The sequence below is a fragment of the Zosterops lateralis genome, assembly GCF_965231275.1.
Source record: "Zosterops lateralis genome assembly, chromosome: 14".
Lineage (NCBI taxonomy): Eukaryota > Metazoa > Chordata > Aves > Passeriformes > Zosteropidae > Zosterops > Zosterops lateralis.
Window position 1 is genome coordinate 11,598,659 of NC_139774.1, and position 20,957 is coordinate 11,619,615.

At 39.0% G+C, this 20,957-nt stretch overlaps 1 protein-coding gene across 2 annotated transcripts in view; it reads right to left on the reverse strand.

The window, feature by feature from the left end:
- RNF130 (ring finger protein 130) overlaps positions 1–20,957 on the reverse strand; it is a 49,176-nt gene that overhangs the window by 17,107 nt on the left and 11,112 nt on the right. For both annotated transcript variants that reach the window (XM_083871611.1, XM_083871610.1), the window contains exons 3-5: positions 9,544–9,794; positions 5,967–6,038; positions 4,025–4,107 (exon numbers count right to left, since the gene is read on the reverse strand). In XM_083871611.1, the coding sequence (XP_083727737.1) occupies positions 4,025–4,107; positions 5,967–6,038; positions 9,544–9,794 (406 nt within the window). The remainder of the gene's footprint in view (positions 1–4,024; positions 4,108–5,966; positions 6,039–9,543; positions 9,795–20,957) is intronic.

Here is a 20,957-nt window from a genome sequence, read left to right on the forward strand (position 1 = left end):
ACACAGCCTCAGGGCGGGCAGCCAGGCTGGCAGCACTGACGGAGTCTCCCCGTGCAGGCACAACTCCAGGCAGGTGACCTGCAGGTATTTTTCCACTCTGTCAGCACACCCAATCCAGCTGCCCTCCAGCTGGCAATAAACACCATAGCACCGACTCTTGTACAAACAGGGGCTTCTCTGCAGCATGTCGCAGGGGAGGAAGTGAGTTAGGGATCTGTTTTGGTGGTGTAAAGCCTCCAAATTCACACATCACAAAAGGAGAACAGCTGAATGATTTATGAGTGCTGTTTCCCTAGAGCTCACTACCCTTCCCTGCTCTCAGTGCAGCATCCCACCAAAGGGGCCTTTGCTGCTGCAAAGCAGGATCTTTGGCTACTGTTGGAGGCAGATGCTCTCCTGGCCCTGGGGCCCAAGGCACTGCAGGAAGCAGAAAGGATGCCATCAAGAGTCTATGCTAATTTGGTCTTAAAAAGAAAAAGGCATTTGCAGAATGAAAAACTATTTGCAGCTGCACAGAATCAAACAGGAAAATCTGGATTAGTTACTTTTGTCACTTTCCTCCTTGTTGCCCAGGACAGGAATTAAGACTTTGGCTCAAAAGCTATTTATTTTATAGTATTCACTACTCTTTTAATTATTTTCCTACCTAGTTAATTCCTTCCTTCCTTGGCCATCTTTATGCCCTTTCCAATGTCATTTTCTGTTCTTCTCTAACCTGCCACTTTGCTCTCCTCTTCCCTTATCTCACTAATCCTTCACACCACCCACTCCTATCCTTCACACTACCCATTCCTCGCTTTTCACCTAGGGCCTGTTCAGCCTCTAGATGCAACCATGTTATGGTAGAATAAAATTATCTGAATAAGGAAAATTGTCCATGAGGTTTGTCTTTTGCTAGGATCCCTCTGACATTTACGTCTTCTATTTACTTTTCACTTACATAATGACATTCACAAAAGACACATTCCTCAAGCTTGGAAGCCTAAAACAGATGGCTGCTTGTCCCTCTGTGCACTAAAGCTATAGGTATGTCCATAGGCTGCTGGTACTGAACATCTCTCTCTGAAGCACAAAATGAACTACTGCATACAATGCAGTTGAATTTCTATCATTTTCACTTTAGTTTATTTTTAAATAGGCCACAACTCCCTGCACACCACAAGACTTTACATGACAAATGTGGTGTTTTGCTATAGAATTTTAGGTGTAAGTTGCTCAGCTGCTGGTAGATTTTGCCTGCTGTGTGTCTGCCCAGACCAGATTCCTCTGCTGAAGCACAGTGTGACAGACCATACTTAACTGTGGAGAACAACTGTGCTACTAAAGGGAAAGGCTACTTTTAAATGGATGAAAGCAGCAAAGATGTCACATGTCAGTGATTCCTACTGTCTAATGATTACAGCTTTCCCAACAAGCACAGTAAGAAGAACTTCTAGCCTTTTATTTGCTTCCTCTTGGTCAAGTAATTTTCTCCATGGTTTTCTTGCAATTTATTTTCTCATCTGGCTTAGAAACTCTCTTGTAGGCTTTGTTTTAATGTTTGTGTGCTGGTCCGTTTTTTAAAATTTTTTAAACTAACATTGCATGCTGCTAAAATAGAAGGTTGAAGTATGGGGAAATAGAAAGGAGTTAAACCTCCACAGCAAGATTTGGGGAGAAGCATCTCAGGTACTGAAGACTGAAAAATCTCACATGGAATCTGAAATTTACTGGGCCCATCTTCGAAGGTACTAGTTGGTTTTTCATCTACAAATATAAAAATGTCTTGTGGAAAACATCCATCTCACTGTTTGTGTCTAGCCTAGATGGCTTTGCACTCAACTTAAAAGCTGGGCTACAGCAAATGAAATGTGAGCTGTAAAAAAGTAGAAAGCGAACATAAAAGTTATCATACAGCCTTTGGCAGGAATGTAATCTGAGCCTTCGCTGACCTTACATTCTTGTGAAAAACAGAACAGAAAACGATCTGCACAAGAGCCTTGATCTCTCCTTTACATGGGAAACTGCACTAGGGCAAGTTGTGCTGAGGTGGCAGCCAGGTGCACCTGCATGCAGCTCCCCAAACAGCTGTAACTATTCCTGAGAGCCCAGAGCTCCCTGTCTGCAGGGCTGTGGCTCAACAAAGGTGTCTGAAGAAAAAGGACTTTTTTGTTTTAATTAAAAAGATAAATCAGTGTTAATAAATCTTGTTTAAACGGTCTGTTTTGTATCTGTGGATGTCAGCAACATAGGGTAAATTTGGGAGAAAACCCCCAAATAGGGTCCCTTTGGGAAGCACAGGGGCACAGGAGCAGTTGTTTAACTAAGGAAGGTGGCTTTTAATCCCAACTCTGTGCTCAGTGGGAACAGCTGAGCTGTTTTCCTATCAGGGAAGACTCATTCTCTCTTCACTGTCAAGGACCTTCTCCTGCCCTTTGTTCAGTACCAAGAGAAAGGCACAGAGGAGTGAGAATTGTGACCTTTCATTCCCTGTCCTTGAGCCTCACAGCAGAACTACACAAGAGAGGCTTTCTCAAGAGGCAGTTTACAAAACAATCATCTCAGTGGTCCAAAACTGGTGTGCAGTTTCTAGAAGTTCCTCCTCTAATTTCTGAATAACCTTCTGCATAACATATCAAAAGAGCAGGACTTAATTCACCTATACAGGCTTCACCTAAGATTGCAATAAATGTTATAACTCTGAAATCTTTACACTTGGGAGTGTATTTTTCAGGGCGAGAGGACATCAACTTTGAGTAAAAATGACCAAATTGTAAAAATGAAACACACACAAATCCACATGACCAAAAGCTCCCAAATCTTTGCTCTTCTATTCCTGAATATTTTAATGAGAGTCTCTAAATAATCTGTTGTAGGGTATTTTAGCTAAACAACACTGAGAATCTGAAACAGGTCATTGTTTCCTGCTGTCCAAGAGGCAAGGAACACAGAGAAGAGTAAACAGAATTAGATTTTTGGCTTCAGAATTATAATGCACACATATTTTGATCAGATATAAACCAACATTTTCCTTTTATGATGATGGAAATACCCTACACATTAGAAGATATTCAAGCTATTCAGAACAGCTTGCAAGAGGATTTAGAAGACCAAAAATGAGCTCTTACGTGCTACTGCTGCCTGACTGGAAGTTGACTCCAACATGACTTTGCCGTTTCTAGAGTATCATGCAAAACCATTTATGTACCAAGCACAATTCAAGTTACTGGATCTTGCTACATATACACAACCTAATTTACACATGGATTTTGTGCCTGGAGATGAGGAGAAAGCTTTGTATTTCAGAACACAAGGGAAAGATGTCCTTGGTAATGCTTAATGCTAGCAAAATGCATGATTCATCAAAATCCACCACCAGGTGGAAAAGTATTTAAAAGCATCTCTCAAAGAGAAAACGTCCCAAAACAACTCAAGAATGGAACTGGAATGGAGGCAAACTGAAGACCTGTAAATGTCAACACAATGCTATAAAAAGGGGAGGAAGTTGTTACATTTTAAGCAGTAATGCAGAATCACCAGCAAGTACAAATCTTCAGACACCAGCCAAGATCACACTGCATTAAAGAGACCAAAGACAGATGACAGCACAGTGGCTGACTAATGTCAGGAGGTATGAAGGTTGCAAGGACTGCATTTCCATCCCCTACAGTTTCAGAAACCAGCACCCAGTTGTTGCACATCTACAGTGGGGAATGCTGCAGCTGTACCTGGCTCACTACACTGAAGTTTTTGAGTCTGCCCATCACTTGGTCCTTAAACCTGCACCCCCCTCCACCTCACTGCAATCTCAATAGCTCCCTTGCCAATATCTTTAATATAATTCTCTTTAATCTCCATTGTCCTAACAGTGCCAGTACCTACCTTCACACCTTCTGGCACCATAGTCTAAAATAGAGTGGCTGTTATTAGGACTGGAAACATCCAACAAATGCATTTGTGAATTACAATGCACCTATTACACGAAATGAAGCAAAAGAGCACCAAAAGAGAACAGTTTCCAAACAAAGCAACTTTATTATCTTACTTGCATGGCAAAATGCGAACAACATCGTTCTGCTTGTAACTCTCAATGCAGACAGCACAATGATCAAAGTCTGGGTCTGTTTCCTAAAATGAATAGAATGAGAATTCAAGTCAAGAGTTGAGGCTACGACAAATGTCAAAGTAGTTGTGACTAGTACATGAACCGCACTGCGCCAAGTGGCTGTTACTAAGCTATAAACCTAATGACTGCATTATTATATTCCAACATGACTTAAGCAAGAAAAGCATCTCATACATGCAAAACTCCCCTTTCTTGGAGCTGGTAAATCATCATTTGATACATAAGCTAAGTAAGGTCTAACTGATTCTAATGTTCAGTGAAATAATTATAAAATATAGTGGAGATTTTTCTAGATTTCTTTTTCTTTACTTCCAGCTTAGAGCTAATATTTCTATTTTATTCAGTTTGGTTTTTTGTTTGTTTATTTTTTTGTTTTGTTTTGTTTTGTTTTGACAGAATAAGAATTCTGGGGCTAATTTTTACAGCCAGAACAAGCACATTTTATTTAGTGCAGAATAGTCCCATATTTAGTCTGCTGGTCACAGAATTATCATCATTCTTATTGAGACATGAATATGAGGATCACTGATTGACCAGCTCCTCTCTTTTTCTGTTTTCCAGAAGTTACAATTTTTTAAAATTGTATTTCAAAATATATTTTAAAATTCCAAATTAAGAAGGGTGGGACTTCATTTGTATATAGATATGGTATCAACTATACATACTTTAAATGTCTTGAGCCTATGACACAAAACAGGCTGTGCCTTCTCTTAGTCCAACCTCATTATTCTTTTTGATGCCAACCAGCTACAAGTCAGACACCAAGACAGGGACCAGAGCAAGGCCACAGCCACTCCTGGTCAGCACCAGCCAGGGCTGCACACAGAGAATGCTGATGGCTCCTCTGAGGAATAAAAGGTTTTTCTCGCTCTGTTCACCTGCACTGGCACCTCGTGCTGTCTGTACTGCAACCTACAGAGCACTTGCCAGTTCTGAATTTAGGCTGTCAAGACAACAGCATTATTGTACATGGAAAGGTTCCTCTAATTTGTACGTTCTCCAATTCCAGGAAAGATTTAGTGCAGTGGGCTCTTTTGAAATAGAACTACATAGGGAGGGAGGAAGAACAGAAAGAAATTTTCTCTGCCTTCTCTCTGGAAGCAAATTTTCCTATCATTTTCTAATCTTCCACTGCTGATAGTGTTGATAAGAAAGAAAAAAGGAAACTCAATAAAAAGGCCCTAAGAAATAATATTTTAAAAATCAAATCATAGCAAGAATTCCCCTGTCTTTTGAAAATTAAAACCAAAAAAATTAAGCAAGATTAAATGACTACTTTTTACCTTTCAGAATCAAAAATAAAGCAATATTGCTTGTGAAAGTGGAAAAAGCTTAGGACATAACACATCATATATTTTACTCTGTACACTAGCAAGAAATATTCTTGGAGTAACTTTGACTGAAATACCTCTTTATGTCCTTAAATTACTGAATAGTCATATTTTGCTTAAGAGATTATCTTCAATTACCTGTCTTTTAAATTTATTTTTCCTTTACAGAACTTACATATGATAGATAAGGCTCTAAGCTTTAGAATTCAACATAAACAATGCCAGCCCTATGTACTCATGCCAGGACACCCTCCCAGTCAGCCAGCACACAAAACCACCCCCAATCACAGTTGCCAGATGGAGTGCAAATAGTATTTAAGAAAGAAAAGAAAGAAAAACTTCTTTGAAATATACAGAACTACAGCAGAAATCAAAACTAACAGTTAGACAAAATATTGTGCCACAGGACAAAGTAAGCCTCCAACAAGGAAGGCAAAGTCATAAATCAGAAACAGAAAAAAACCCCCTGAGATTGTTTCCCAGAAAAAAAATTAAACATCATGCTCAAGTTTATCATCTTATTATTATACCTTATCACCCTTCTTTACTGTCCTGGTTGTCAATTTACCAATGGCTTTCTTGGCAGCATCTCCAAGACGACGCTAATAAAGTGACAAAGAAGAGAACACAAATTAACCCTGATAAACAAGCTTCATTAGTGTCCTTTATGATGACTTATTTGGACTCAATAATACCACTGCAATACACACTATGGCAGCAGGCCAACACATAAGACAAAATGCAAACACAGCAAGGCACAGAGATTTGTCAAGAAGGAAAAATAATCAACAGCTGAATCCTCAAATGCTCTCCACAAGCATGTGCATAAAACTCATGGACTGTATACAGAAATCTATAGAAGTCAATCAACATTGATGTGCAAAACTAATCAAACCTAAGTTGCAGGACAAAAGCTGAAGCAATGTCCCCTCCCAACGATTTCCCTTATATTCTGTTCATACTGGTTATTATTCAGTGTGCTGTAATATACTGCTAGTTCTCTTAAGCCTGAATTATTTTTATATTTCCTCTCTGAGCAGGCTGATCTTATTCTGCGATGTAAAAGATCCTCCCAGTGTAACCTAGTTTCTCTCTTGCTATTACCCAAAACCACCAGGATCTCATAAAAGAAAAAAAAAAGATGGGTCACGACATCTAAACAAGCCAATACAGACTTAAATAAAGCTGAAATTAATACTGGCTTGAAGATAACCTCAATCTGAATGCAGAGGCCTAATTATTTTTTTGCTGTTAATGCTGTTTTATGCCACTACATCTGGATGAAAGGAGCCTTTTCTGACATTCTAGTGCTGATTCCTATGGAAATGCCCAGTTCCCAGCCAATAAAGAACAGCTGTTTGTCACTGTTTGCCCACTGGGGTCCCAGAAATGGGCACTGAATGAAACAAAGATCCTGTTGCCTTCCTTCAGTGACAATGAGACATCAGACTTGGTTTACAACTGACTTAAAAAACAGAAGTTATGTATTTCCTCTTTTCCCCTCCAACCTGTACTAAGTACTCTGCCTTTGAAAGGGATGGGCTGCTTCTAAAAATGCAGCTCTCAAAACCTCTCCTGCAACCTGCAGTAAATGTGTGGGGTTTTGTGCTCACCTTTTATAAAACTGAAATCCAAATCCTTCATAAGGTGTGCCCCCTGTATCACACATTTCCCTGCATGCAAACTGCGATGAAAGTTGCTTTTATTTGGCAAACAATGACCTCAGAAATCTGTATCACAACTGACTGTACCACTTATTCCAGAATTACATAAGCACTTTTCTTCCTTGTGGTTTTCACAGAACAGCAGCTCTTATTTTATATTTTTTAGAGCATGGATTTAAAAAAAAAATCAGATACACAGTTCCAGCTACTGAAGTACATCCATGTAGGAAGCACAGCATCAGAAGCAGAGCTGGGATGGGAAATTATATGGCTACTAAAGTCAGAAGTCTCACTCAACTTCAACATGTGAGAATTTGGTCAGTTTAAGCAGATCTAAATTACTTGTCCTGGAACAAGTATATTGACCTGAGTACTTAATGACAAGAATACACTGGGCACACTGCTGGAGTAGATAGCCCCATTGCATAACCAAAAGCGTGATAGTAAGAGAGGAACGAGGCTGAAATGGCATTTAATTTAAATGCTCAACTCTACCAGCTAAGTAAATGTGGGTAGTATCTATATTTAGTTCTACTGTGTGTGATTGCATATGCACTACAAGAAATTCTAAAGATTATTTTCCTATAGAAAGCACAATATTTCAGCAGAACTCTTCCAAAATACTTAAGTTCTTTTACGTAAATAAATTTGCCATAAAATAACTTCCATCTCTTCCGTTTAGAGAGGTCAACCTCTTCAATTTTCTAATTTTAACAAATACTCTTTCATGCTAACACTGGAAATGCTCAGGATTTGCTATCTTGCAAAGTCAGGGCACAGGCACACAGCATATGCTTGCCTTTAAAACCCACAGCTGTCTTGATGGAAAAGGTCACTTCCACATGCAAATGACTTTCACACCTCCGGCGGAAATGCACAAGAATAATGATGTGAAATACCAATATCTACTTGTGTTATCTACAAAAGACACCAAGTTTTTGATGGCTTTGATTTAAAAAACAGAAAAACTTGTGCCTTTGACATAACTTAAAAACAGGATCATAGCCTAAACCAAGTTATTTCATCACTAACAGTACAGTCTTTGTGGAAGCTCTCAAAGCTCTTTAAAAATAAGCTGTAGCTGTCGCCACTTTCTTATTAAAGTTTAATAAGCTCAGCTTTTTAAACCACATGAAATTTTCATCAAGTTTCTCCTGACCTTTGTAAAAATCTAAAGGAAGAAAAAAGGTCATAAGAGCCCTTTCCCAGTGGAGCAACTGTTTTGAAACGTGGACATCTGGAAGGAGCCTAGAGCCATGTAGGGGATAGAGAAGGCACAATTTAGTATTCCACAGACATTCATTAAGTTACAGTTATATTTAAACTTTCACTATCCCAAGGGACCACACTAAGTACCAGCTCCAGTGTGGTCATTTAAGAATGAAATCCTTAGGAAAATCTACAGGATGCCCATGGGACCTGCAGCATCAGACACTATTTATAGTAACTGAAAAGGAAATCCTGAGCCACAGCCGAGGCTTTGTAAGATTGAATTTATTTTAGTGACAGAACACCAAAGAACTGGCCCACAGTCAGCTGCTGTGTATCAGCTGTAATTTGGGGGACAGGGAGGACAGTGACTAGAGGTCAGGAGGTTTCTAAGTTAGCCTTGACAGAGAGACAGGGCAAAGAGGGCACTGAGGATTTCCTGAAGTTTACTGACCCTTCTCAACAAAAGGAACACTATGGGGGGTCATTAAGTCCACACTAGTAAAACATTTACTTCTAAAGTTTATTTGTGTTTGAGTTGAGAACTTGACTTAGTCTAGATTTCTGGGTATGGCCATATGTAACTCAGTTCTTAAACAAATTAAGAGTTGAAAAAGAATGTAAGAAAGGCACATTGGATAATATTTTGGTTAAAATATATGACCAGGAGAATTAGGTACTCCTTATCAAGGGTGATCTCAAATAAAGTTGAAAGATAACACAGACCACTAAGCAGCTCTACACCTTAGTTTTCTTACCCTAACATTCATGACAGATTATGGTTTGGGAATACTTTTGTACAATTTCTGAATGACCTGCTCTATTACAGAACGTATCCTTAAGAGCATGGAGAGAATTCATAGTGCTTGCTCAGTCTTCCCCTACACTACACAAGTTGATTTGCAATTTAACTTTCCTCCCACTTCCCAATATACATTCAGTATGTATTACTCAGCCAACACAGAATCCATCTTACTTTTGGACTTACACAAACCAAAACTCAAGTATTTTGCTTCAGTCCTATTATTTGCTGTCATGTAATAGGATCTATACCAGTGCTGCTCAGGATGAAAACACTTTGCTATATAAAAATCCTTGTCTGGCAACATGCTCTGCCTTGGAACAAAAGGGTTCTGAACACCAGTTTGATGGGCATTCCTTATTTGTTCTCTATTGATTATTGCATACAGAAATATTATCTCCACAACTTAAGAGAAAAGAAGAGATCCCTTACCTGATTTCTGTCACGTGCACTTGTGTACCTGATCTTCTGGATGAAGTAAAATATTAACCATGCTGAAGAAATGATCATCAAAACAATGAATGATATTGACACAAAGACTAGAGAGCCCCGACTGAAGTTCTTCGGAGGAACACGGGACCCCACTGCTATGGCCATCAGGACAGAGATATTCTTTTCCAAGTAATTCAGGATCTCCTTGACCTTTGATTCTGTAATCATGACAGCAACAATGTCTCCAGTTCCTATAAAAAAGGGGAAAAAAGTTTAATTTTTATTTAAAATTAACGTGGCATGCTGCTCACAAGATTTTCCAAATGCAAACCCATTTGACAAGTCAAGAGGTTTTAAGCTAAGCCACATCAAACTGGGCACTCTACTCATGCCTTGTCCTTCAAACCCAGGTTTTCAAATTAGGCCATTAACATGCAAAATCCCTGCAGCTCCACACATAGTAACAGATCTCTACTGCTGGTTACACAGTACTTCCCACATTGTAATTACTGTGCGCAGTCTGAACCAGCTTTCAAAAGTACATTTCTTCCAGATCTGAAGCCGTGAATACCTAAACAGGCAACTCTCAGAAAAACATTTAGGAGATGAGTGACAATATGAGAATATTGCTCCAGCACCCTTAGCATAGGCAGTGCTGTGGATGTTGCTGGGGAGAGTTATGCAAGTTCCCCTGCATGGCTATGTGGCTGCAAAGTAAAAGAGAATTGGAAAAACTTGGCAGAAGTTTGACTGCTGATTTTATCACCCATACAAAGACACGCTTGATAGGATTGCAAAGAGGCTGTCAGCTTCATCAGCTCCATTTTCAATGTGTAGCCCATCTGTTTTCATAGTGTCTTGCCTCTAGACTGTTTCCTGTCCCAAAGGGAAAATTATTGGTACAAAGATAATAGGAAAACCATAAGCCTTGCTGAAAAAGAACAAAATCACCTATAGAGCAGAGAAAGCACCCATGTTTTAAAGCAATGACCCTATTAAAAAAAGAGGATCTTGAACACAGGGTAATTCTAAGTTCAAAGGAAGAAAAGTTTCAGAAAAACCAAAGCCAGAAAGAAAAAAAACCCTTGTGAAGTTTCATTCTTATTCATCCAGACTTATTTGCTTCCTATACTAAAAACCCTTTCAAGACCTATTTTCAAAATGCTTGCAAAATCTGTTCATCTGCTTGTTCCATCTGCTTGCTCCAATTCACATTCCCTCAGAGAGGAATGGTGTAAGGCAAACGACTTCAGCACCAAGATTCTGGATTTAGAGTGGATTTAAGCTATAGAAAACCTAGTGTGACAGTGGAGAACATGGGGTGCTATTTAAACAAGGCATTTGTTCAGAGGCATTAATCAAACCCTAATTTTTAAGAATCTACTGTAGCCACAAAATATTCAAGAGCCAAAAGGGCAGCACCTTTGAAACCCTGGGCACAATAACTCAGGGTGAGAGCTACATAATTTTCCAAAATGGGGACTTTTAATAGAGTTGTGCAACAGTCTTAAATGTTCTCTTGTTACTCTTTGAATTCACCAAGCTAAATAGTAATATTTACAGTCACTATCATCAGTTTTCCTATTAAGTTCACTAACGTTGGTGATGTGGATTGCGCTGAGAGAACTACTCAAAAGAATCAAAACTGATAATCTTAGAAATTAAAATTTGCACAATAATTGAAAAAAAAATTGCTTTCCTCAAGAAATTTAAACTTAACTATTAATTTAAATTTGAAATGGCAAAGTCATTCAGGTCTTGTCCTGCTAACATAGGACTGAATAGGAAAAGAAAGTTGAGTGTTTACTTCTGGATATTTTTGAAACGGTGCCACAGTAACTCAAAAGCTTTGAATAGCAATGAAAACTCAACACAATTTATTTAATCTCTAGTATAGCACAGACTCACACAAGATCAACTTTAATCCAGGTCTCAAGAGGCACTTCAGTACCAAGTTTGGTTTCATGCAAAAATAACCAAGATATTTAACAAACAGCAAATCTCACAGTAGAAGTCCATCAATAGCTTTATATTCATAGAAATCTACCCAGATTCCTATTTATCCAGTTGGGAAGATAGTTCCTGCCCAGACTTGAAGCACATTTTACAGCACAAGAGACACCCTTCCTGCGAGATCCTGTATGTAGCTGCAGCCCATGCTCCTCAACCCCAAATCCCTGCAGCTCAGATAGTGCAAGATCGATCAAGAGCAGGTAATTTATATTGCTTGATATTTTCCCCAGACTTCACTTCTGCTCTTCATATCCAGTTCAGACAGAAGAAAGGCGGGGAAGGCTGCAGGAAGACTGTATTCCCCAGAGCAAATATTCTGCTAAGCTTCCCCAATAGGAATTTATTTGCACTGAGAAATTATGTTAGTATTAAAATATCAAGCTAAAGCACTCAGTGTAATATTCTAAAATGATTTATAGCTGTCTGCAAAGCAAAGATGACAAAGATCTTCTGATACTAGTCCAGTTCTATCTGAATCCAAAGCTGAAGCCTCTACCTATTCCCTGCTGCCCAGGGAATGTGGCAAAGCTGACAATCTGTCATGCGTTTTATATAAAGCCCAGCACAATGGGAACCTCTGGCATCACTGCAAAGTGATTTGCATTCCAAATGACTCAACTGGGAACAGCCAAAGTGCTACTGCTGCTTCTGACCCTGCCAGAGCCAAGGAGAACTGCAGAAAAGAAAAATAAACTGTGTCTGTTTAACATACTGAAGCTCAGTGGAAACTGGGACTTGGTTCATCCGTATTTTTGTCAGGGGCATCACCCTAAATAATTTTAGCAAGAGCTCCCTGTTTGAGAACAATTGGGGGCAGGAGGAGACAGTGACTCATTTATTTTAAGCACCTTGAAACCCTGGATTTCTGAAACTTCAGCAGAAAAAAATCCTCAGGTGAAGACAGAAAGACTGAAAGTGTTTGTGAAACTCAGAATATGGTCTTACTCCATAATCTTACGAAAAGTAATATTCTCCTTAGCCAAGAACACAGTGTCCAGGGAAAAGAATCTGGATTGCTTACTAAAGCCAAAGAACTACACATGGAACCACAGATGACAAGCTAGGACAGACGGTAGGCATAAGATAAATATTGATGCCTGTAAACATAAATCATTTAATTGCTATCATCCAAGCCCAGGCAGCTCTTTCTAGTTTGCAATTTTACCATACACATGTTTAATTAGGATAGTTATACCACTCTGTGTATGAAAAGGGATGAAGTTGTGACTAATCATTAAATCTGTGTAATGTTACATTGTGAGAGCAGAAGACAGAAGAACTTAAAAGCTGACAAGACAGTAAAAACAGCACTATGGGGAAAACAGCAACATCTAGAAGTTTCCTGTAGAGCTCATAAGGAAACTGCTTTACTCTCTCACTGACCTATTCACATCTCCTAGCAATTCTGAAAGAGCATGCTTAGAAAGTCAATAAAAAGTCATCTCAAAGAAATGTTACAAGTGTCATCACAGGCAAATATTTGTGGTGCTTTCATTGTGTTGGGATTTTTTTGTAGGTTTTTGTCATCTTTTTTTGTTGTTGTTGATTCTTGACTACCAAATGTTCATCTGAAGCTCAAAATGTAGATAACTATGTTCAGGATACCAGGCTGAAGCTGAAGACAGACATGGTTCAAAGAATAGACTTCAGGCACCTTCAATCCACCTAGCATCCACTAGAGGTTGCAGGGAATGGCAGCCTGGCAAAATTCAGCTGCCAATCAGTCTGCAATGCTTCAATCATCTTCTTGCAGAAGGGGAGGGTAAAACCTTAGATCCCACCTCGAGTGTGGGAGGTGCCACACCACCTGTAAGAGGCACTGAACTACTGTGATTTGATCCAACAAGGTTTGCAGAGGACTGAGAATTAAGTCAGATACTCATAACAAAGGTCAGTGATTTGCTAATGGCTGATATTTTAAGCTAAAGTCCTTGCAATAAGTCTCTGATAGTGGCTGCTGATGCTGCAGACACAGCATGAAGCACACTGCACTCATCTCATGCTTGTGAAAGAATACTGTCCTCTCTTTAAATAGCAGAGAAAATTTAAACTGCAACTTAGTCCTTTCATCATGTCTTTCTGAAAAACCTAAATGCAGCACATTTACCTGAATAATTCTGCTGGTGAAAATTTCAGAGTACTTCCTTAGAAAACACAAGTTCCTCATTTCCTGGTAAAGGTAAAGATTGGTCCAGACAATCACTTGAAAGCCAGATTCAGACAGTAAAATGCCACTGCCTGAGTACAGCAATAGGATCATCATCATGATAATGTAATTGGAAATAAAACTGCCCATCCTCAAAAACCAGACTTCCCTATTCTTCTATTGAAATCCTGTAGCTGTGTGCTAAGCATTTCTGAATGCATTATATCAGAAATAAAAAGACAGCAACACCTTCTATTCAGTACCCAGGAAAGGGATCAGTCCTATTACCATGAGCGACAGATTTCTTGGAATAACATCAACTAACAGTGAAACCACTCCAACAGAATTTGTGAGCCCAGAAAACGACAAAGAAAGCAGGAAAGCAATAATGAAAGCACTATGGCTGTATATGAAATTTTGAGAGACCAATTGTGAGTTCTGTGAAAATACCAGAAGACACCTGAGCCACATGAGAGCAGAGGTGGAAGCAAGGATTACCTGTACAAAGGAAGGGATTCAGGCACAGAGGATATGACCCATGGAAGTCGTGAGGTAGAGGATAAGCAAAAGGCACACTGACCTCTGTGCAAAGCTCTGCTGCTAGAAAAAGCGGGCTTGGGGAGAATTGCTTTTAAGTAAAAATTCCATGGCACAACAGTGGGGAAACCCACACATTTATCAGGCACCTTAATGTTTTTGTCTGATGCAAAATAAATCCGTTGTGAAGAATAACTCTTACATTCTAAACAGGTTTATGGGAGAGCAGACACCAAGAGGACGAGCCTTGGCATATCTTCAGAGTCATTAAAACCAAACTAGCTGCACATATTTTTATTTTGATCTAATCAGAAAGTAAACAAGAGCACATCCAAGCTGTCAACACATGAGCAATCTCGAGTGGAATATGTTGTTTGAGATGTCCCAAATCAAATACTTCTGAAAACAGAAAAATACCATAATATTTGACAGCTACTGCATTCTAAACAAGACAAGAATTTAATGCCAAAATATATACCTTAATTTTAAAATGAGACTGGTAGTATTTTAAAACTTTTGTCTTCCTGTTGCCTTAATAATATTAAGAATGTTGAATTCTTACCTGTATGTAAACATTTAGTTTAGAATGCCTATTTTATGTAGTAATGCACATCAGAACAGATTTTACAAAATTATCACAAGAGAAATCATAAAGGGCAGCAGCATATGAAACTATTACCCAAAACTCAGGCTTTCACAGGGTGCCTCAGTTAAATACAACCCATGGGACAACCCTCTATTCCAAAGCACAAAGCAGGTATTTTCAGAAATCACAAGTCTCTTTGCTGCACAAACACATGCAAAACAACCTAAATAAAAAAGCTTCTGAAATTAAAACTTGAATTCTCTCTACTCAAGAGGACAAAGAAGTAGGTATTTCAAGTTCAGTGAGAAAAAAGGTTTCTATGAAATACTGTCAATGTGAGTCTGGAGAACACTCAAAACTCTTCTCGTAGCAAAAACAACTTCAACAGATTTCACTCTGTCAGGTAAAGAGGGTCCTGCTCTGTGCCCTCTAAACATGATTACACACACTCCAGTGCTCTGCAGTGTGCCAGGCACTGCTGTACTGCAGACATGATGGATGATCACAAAGTCCTGCTCCTTTAAGAAAAGCAGGCATTGATTGAGGCATATGATTAGAAAACCAGAAACAGCAAGAGCAACTTTTCAAAGATGGGTGTGACACAATTCAAGTAATATCACAAATCAAATATTAAAGCTTAATCAGATTCTTGTTGTGCTAGCCTGTAGCACATTAAATTCATAAGTGATAAATAATAAACCTATAAGCCCATCCTCCTTCACTAGACAAGAAACAATGGCTCAGTATGACGTCCTTGCTGTATTTTTGATCAGCTTTATAATCTACTCTGACCAAGAGTTCCGAAAGGAGAGCTGAATAGCAAAATCAGTTGAGAAAATGGTTGGGCTGTATTTAGACGACAATTACTGACACATTATTTCATAGCTCAGTTGCACTATTCTCACAGTCAGGGAAATGTTTCTTAAGAAGAAATTTGCATAGAATCAAAACTTTTTTTTTTTTTTTTTTTTTTTTGTCAATCAAAACAGCCACATCCAGATTCATTCACAAGTCCAAATCATGCTGATACACGTGGGCTGGGGAGCCACGCCCCTGGATTTCCTCAAACTTGTCAAGGTCAGGCTGTCTCTCTCCAACACAACTCCAGAAAACCAACACTCACAGCTTCTCAAAGATACAACACAACATCTGCACCTACAAAAGAGGCGCTGGGCTTTGGCTTCTCTCCAGATCATTTCCTCTTCACCCACCTCACCCCAGGAGCTGCTCTGTATCTTCCATCATATGTTCCACCAAGTCATATGACACTAAGCACTGCTAGAAAAATTAAGATCCTCTATTAAGCTGCAAAATGCACCCACCTCTTTACTGTTAGAGTCCCTCAAGTCCCAGAATCTCTGCTCAGTTTTTAAACATGCTACTTCAATGCTTCTGATGGGCAGCAGGAGGACAGACCCATGGCCAGCCCAAGAAGGGGAAAGACTATATAAAACCCTGGAACTGAGCTGCAGCAAAGCTCCCCCAGAATAGTAGGGACATTGGGTTCAGGGGCTTGGGGTTTCTTGTGCTCCCCTCCTTTGAATCCCCTTGATAATTCCACTTATATCACATATTCCCTTTCTGTGGAAGGACTTTTATCTTCTGGGAATTACATTTATATGTATCTTTTTTGTGCATGTGACTTTTTGGGTTCTTTACACTAGGAAAAACCAAGCCTAGACATGAGAAAAGCAGACAGATGTTGCAATGACTTTACAGACATTTCAGACTCTTTTCTCTCTTAGCAATGCTTCTTTGCATCTGCTTGCACTACAGTTTTATCTTTTTTAAAGGAAACAGACATTCCACCTAAATAATGCCAGAAGAATAAAAAAAGCTCAGCGCAAAGAAACAAATCACCTGATCATCCCTCTTCCACAATCTGTGCACAGATATTTTTTCTTTTACTCTCATTTTTACATGGCATTTCACCATGTCTATGGCACATAAACTGATTTGCAGTCTATTTTAAGGAATAAATACTTCTATTGTTAAGGTATTAGTATGCTAACAAAGTAGACCAAATTTTATATTCAAACCATGAAATGCAAATTAATAAAGAGCTGAAGGATCACTTTAAGTCTTGACCAGGTAAATTGTGCAATCCTAACACATTACACACCACTGAAAAAAACTGTGTCACAGTTTCACACATTTCTGAAATATCTATCCCCATCTATCTTCAGAAGATATTTTTGTTAATTTGAAAACAACTTTTCTTCACTTTCTATACTTATTAACAATGTCCAAAACCCATTACAGTGTTACATTCTTGATTCATCAATAATATTAATGCAGTGTAGACCTCACTGATCCATTCATCAATGTAAGACACACTTGGATTTTGATAATTGTCTCTTGCATTCTGTAGTGTGAGCAGGTGGCTTACATTTTGCCATTTCTAGATAGCAGTTTATATTCCCATTAGTGGATGGTGCAGCTAAAAAATCCAGGGAGTTCTAAAAAGGGCAGTTTGTCATGCTCATGTATTTTCTTCTATAGACTTCCGTACAGATCAAGCATTCTGGACATGGACAGTCATTCCAAACAAATTCAGCAAAGCACCAAAGAGAAATGGCCAGACAGCTTTATCCAAGGACACTACAAAATACTTTGAGAGATTTATAAATAGCATATTCATAGATTAATATCATAAATTTAGTTCTACTCAGTCCATAGATGTGGGGAATTACTCTGCTGCTGGAGCTCAGACTTTGGATAAGAAGAAGAATGTAATTACTTACAGTCACTAACAGTCCCGTGGGCCTTTTCACAGTCACAGAACTAATTACCCTTTCAGCTGGCTGAGTTAAAATGAGCCTGACTGCTGTTATTTCAGTTGTGGATGAGGCATGTATGACACAGAAACACTGGTAAGGAGTTCTGCAAGCCACCAAGGCTATGATGGCTCTGTAAAGGGGTTTCCCTGGATTGCCTTGAAGAGACAAGTGCTTCCTTGTGGTCCAGAATCAGCACATCAAACACTCCTCTCCACTTCTTTAAGTGTCAGACACCTCCATCTACTGTGAGACAGATTTTCCTGAATCATACACCTCCAAGGAATGTACAGGGAAACAGGATCAACAATAAAGCTGTTGACACTCATCCTCCATATTTTCAATTAGCAAACAAACAAAAAATGATCAAATATATGTAAACTATGCTTAGACTATTAATTACTTTGCCTTTTATAAAGCTTCAGCTTTAATGACTCAGTTCTTTCCTTTTCACTAATATTTTAAGATAAATTAATAATAATACATTTTAATAACAGTATTGTAATACACAATAAAATTAGTTTTGACTTGTGGATTAAAAGTAGGGCTCAGTAATCCAGGGCAAGGTTTGCAGTGGATTTGGTGTAGAGCTAAAATATTCGTCAGCACACATTTGTGCAAGATAATCTGCAGTGCACCCCGCCAGAGCTTTCATGCATCAGTTCAGCTGAGAGTTACATAAAGAGACACTGGTGGGAAACAGGCAAGCAGCAGAGTTAAGAGATGAGCTGCTGAGGGATCAGTGCCACAACAGGGGACAGTGGCACTGTGACCGCCAGCTCTCTGCCGTCCATTGGAGGGCGAGAACGCGGAATAGCCATTAGATGGCAACAACTTCCAATTGCTTCCTGCTCCTCCTGCCCCTGACCCACTGACCTAAAACAACCCATGGAACATACAGGCACTTTCAGCACAGTTCAAAGCAAGTACAGCCCTTGCTTCCCACGTTAGTGTGCTTTTTAAGCAAACAGAAGGCCATGAAAAATCCTCCCCTTGGAGGGAAGCTGTTTCTGAGAGGCCTTGCTGGACGGCACAGGAACGTCACCTGTGCACATCATGGAACAGCAACACCTTCCTCCAGAAAATTAATGACTTGTTTCTTTAGAAGAGCCATGAAGACTGATCTTGATGACATGCCTGCATCTTGGTTCAAAAGACCTTAAAAGGATTTACCTGTATTAGGTAAATCTTGTAAAAACAGTGTTGTATTAGAAGTTGTTTATACACTTCTGGAAATTTCTTAGGTGATGATAACCTGTAGTTACTGGATTCTAGCAATTTCTTTTTGACACTGTTTTCTATATGTGTTTCTCTTTTTCTGTCTATATTTTTTCCCATAAATTCTAAGTATGAAATTTGAACTTTAGAGGCTTGTTTGGCATATATTGTTTTCTATAAATCCAAATAAAAGTCTAGTTTTAAAAGATAAATTCAGTATCATAAAATCATAGAATGGTTTGGAAGGAGCCTTAAAAATTATCCAGCTCCAACCTCCCCAAATTTAACTATTTTGTACTTAACAGGATTGTCTCCACCACAAACAAAAAAGGAATCAAAATGTTATTTAACCTGAATTTTCTTCCTTTTCCCATAACTGCTTATAAAGGAGACAGCTACTACATATTTTCTCCACCACACAGGCTCTTTTTTACATTAGACAGTATCAGGTTTGCTTTAACAGAAGCAGCAAGCAAAACCACTCATAAAGCTGCCTTCCTGCCAGTGACATCATAGTCAAACATAACCTATGCTGGGAAAGGTGTCCTTTGCTTAGGCTGATAGAAGACATCTACAGGATTGTGCAAAGTATAGAGTGACATTTACTATGCACAAAGAAAAGAAAATAATGTTGCAAATAACATCAACAGAAGTACATGTATTTAAAAAAAAAAAAAGCTGACCAATTCCTGAAGGTCATTACCTATTTTAAAACTCAGAGGTGAAAACAAAGGGACAGAGACGTGGTGGAATATGACACAAGAGAGAGCAAATTCTGCTATTAACAGCAGAAACTGTTCATTTGACACAGTGATGATAGACTGATTCCAGAGTGACAGTTGTTATCCAGCCACCAGAAGGAATTGCCATTCCGCTAAGTAATATCTGGAGTACGAACAAATTTCCATAAGAATAAAATTTTCAAATGTGTATTCAAGCATAAAATAGCTTGGATAAAATATTAATCCTACAGGTGAAAAGTGCTCCCTAAGCTCTTTTCACAGGGAATCACCTCTCTGCAGGTGGGCAACATACATAAATCTGTGTAAGGTGTTATTTATTTTTACCACAGACACTGTCTAAGCAAGTGATTGGAATTCATGTAAATATCCAAGCAGGAAAGCTTGCAGTTCATAGTGTGCATTATAAGCAGTTGCTGCTTTCCCCTCTGCTTCACCAGGAAGACAGAGTATTTCTAAGGCTTGATATGCAGCAGTACAAAGATTATGTTACAGTAATATAAAATAACACAAGGTTTACTTTCTCCTTTGTCTGTGGAAAGGAAATAAAGAGTCATTAACTTGGTCATTATAACACAGCTGCAAAATTGTTTTGTGAAGATTGCATTTTTAAAGAAAAGAGGAATACTGCACAGTAATAGACATCACATGGAGCTAAAACCAACTTGGTGGCTCACTTCCATCCTCACTTGCTATCAACTCCAATACTTTAACTCAATCAGTGCAGAACAGCTCCCAAATACACAAGGTCAGCTCCTCCCACATTTAGGGACAGAAAATACTAAACAGAAGTGATGTAGTGCACTGGAATATCTAATTAGCAGATCACACAGAATCAATTAGGTTGGAAGAGACCTCTGAGATGATGTGGTTGTTCACCACCTAAAAAGCACACAAACAGTGCCATGGTTGAAAAGGCAGAAATAGGAAGACCAGGGAATGGCTTGAATGTGTGCAAGTCTGCTTTACACACAGTGTTAGAAAAGACTCATCCTCTAATCTCAGGTTCAGGAATCTGTCTCCCACCTGGAATAATGCTGAAGAAGGGGAATGCTGGATTCCAAACCCTCCCTGTGCTGAGGCTAACACCCAAGGACTGGTCTACATCTCAATTACACACAGTTACAGTTCCTCCATCAGCTCACCAGGAAGTTATTTACAGGAAGTTCTGCAAAGTGATTGCTGAGGAAATCCCTCACGTGTCCATAACACAATCAAAACAAAGGCTGTGGAGCAACATTTCTCTTCATTACTGGTGCTACTTCAGTTCTAGAAAATTACTTTCAGCCTGTCACGTAGTCTGAACACTTCCAAGTCCAACATTAATTTTGAGATAGCCTTCAGCCCAAACCAGGGCAGATTCCAGAGTATACTGAGCACATGCACCTAAAACCCAG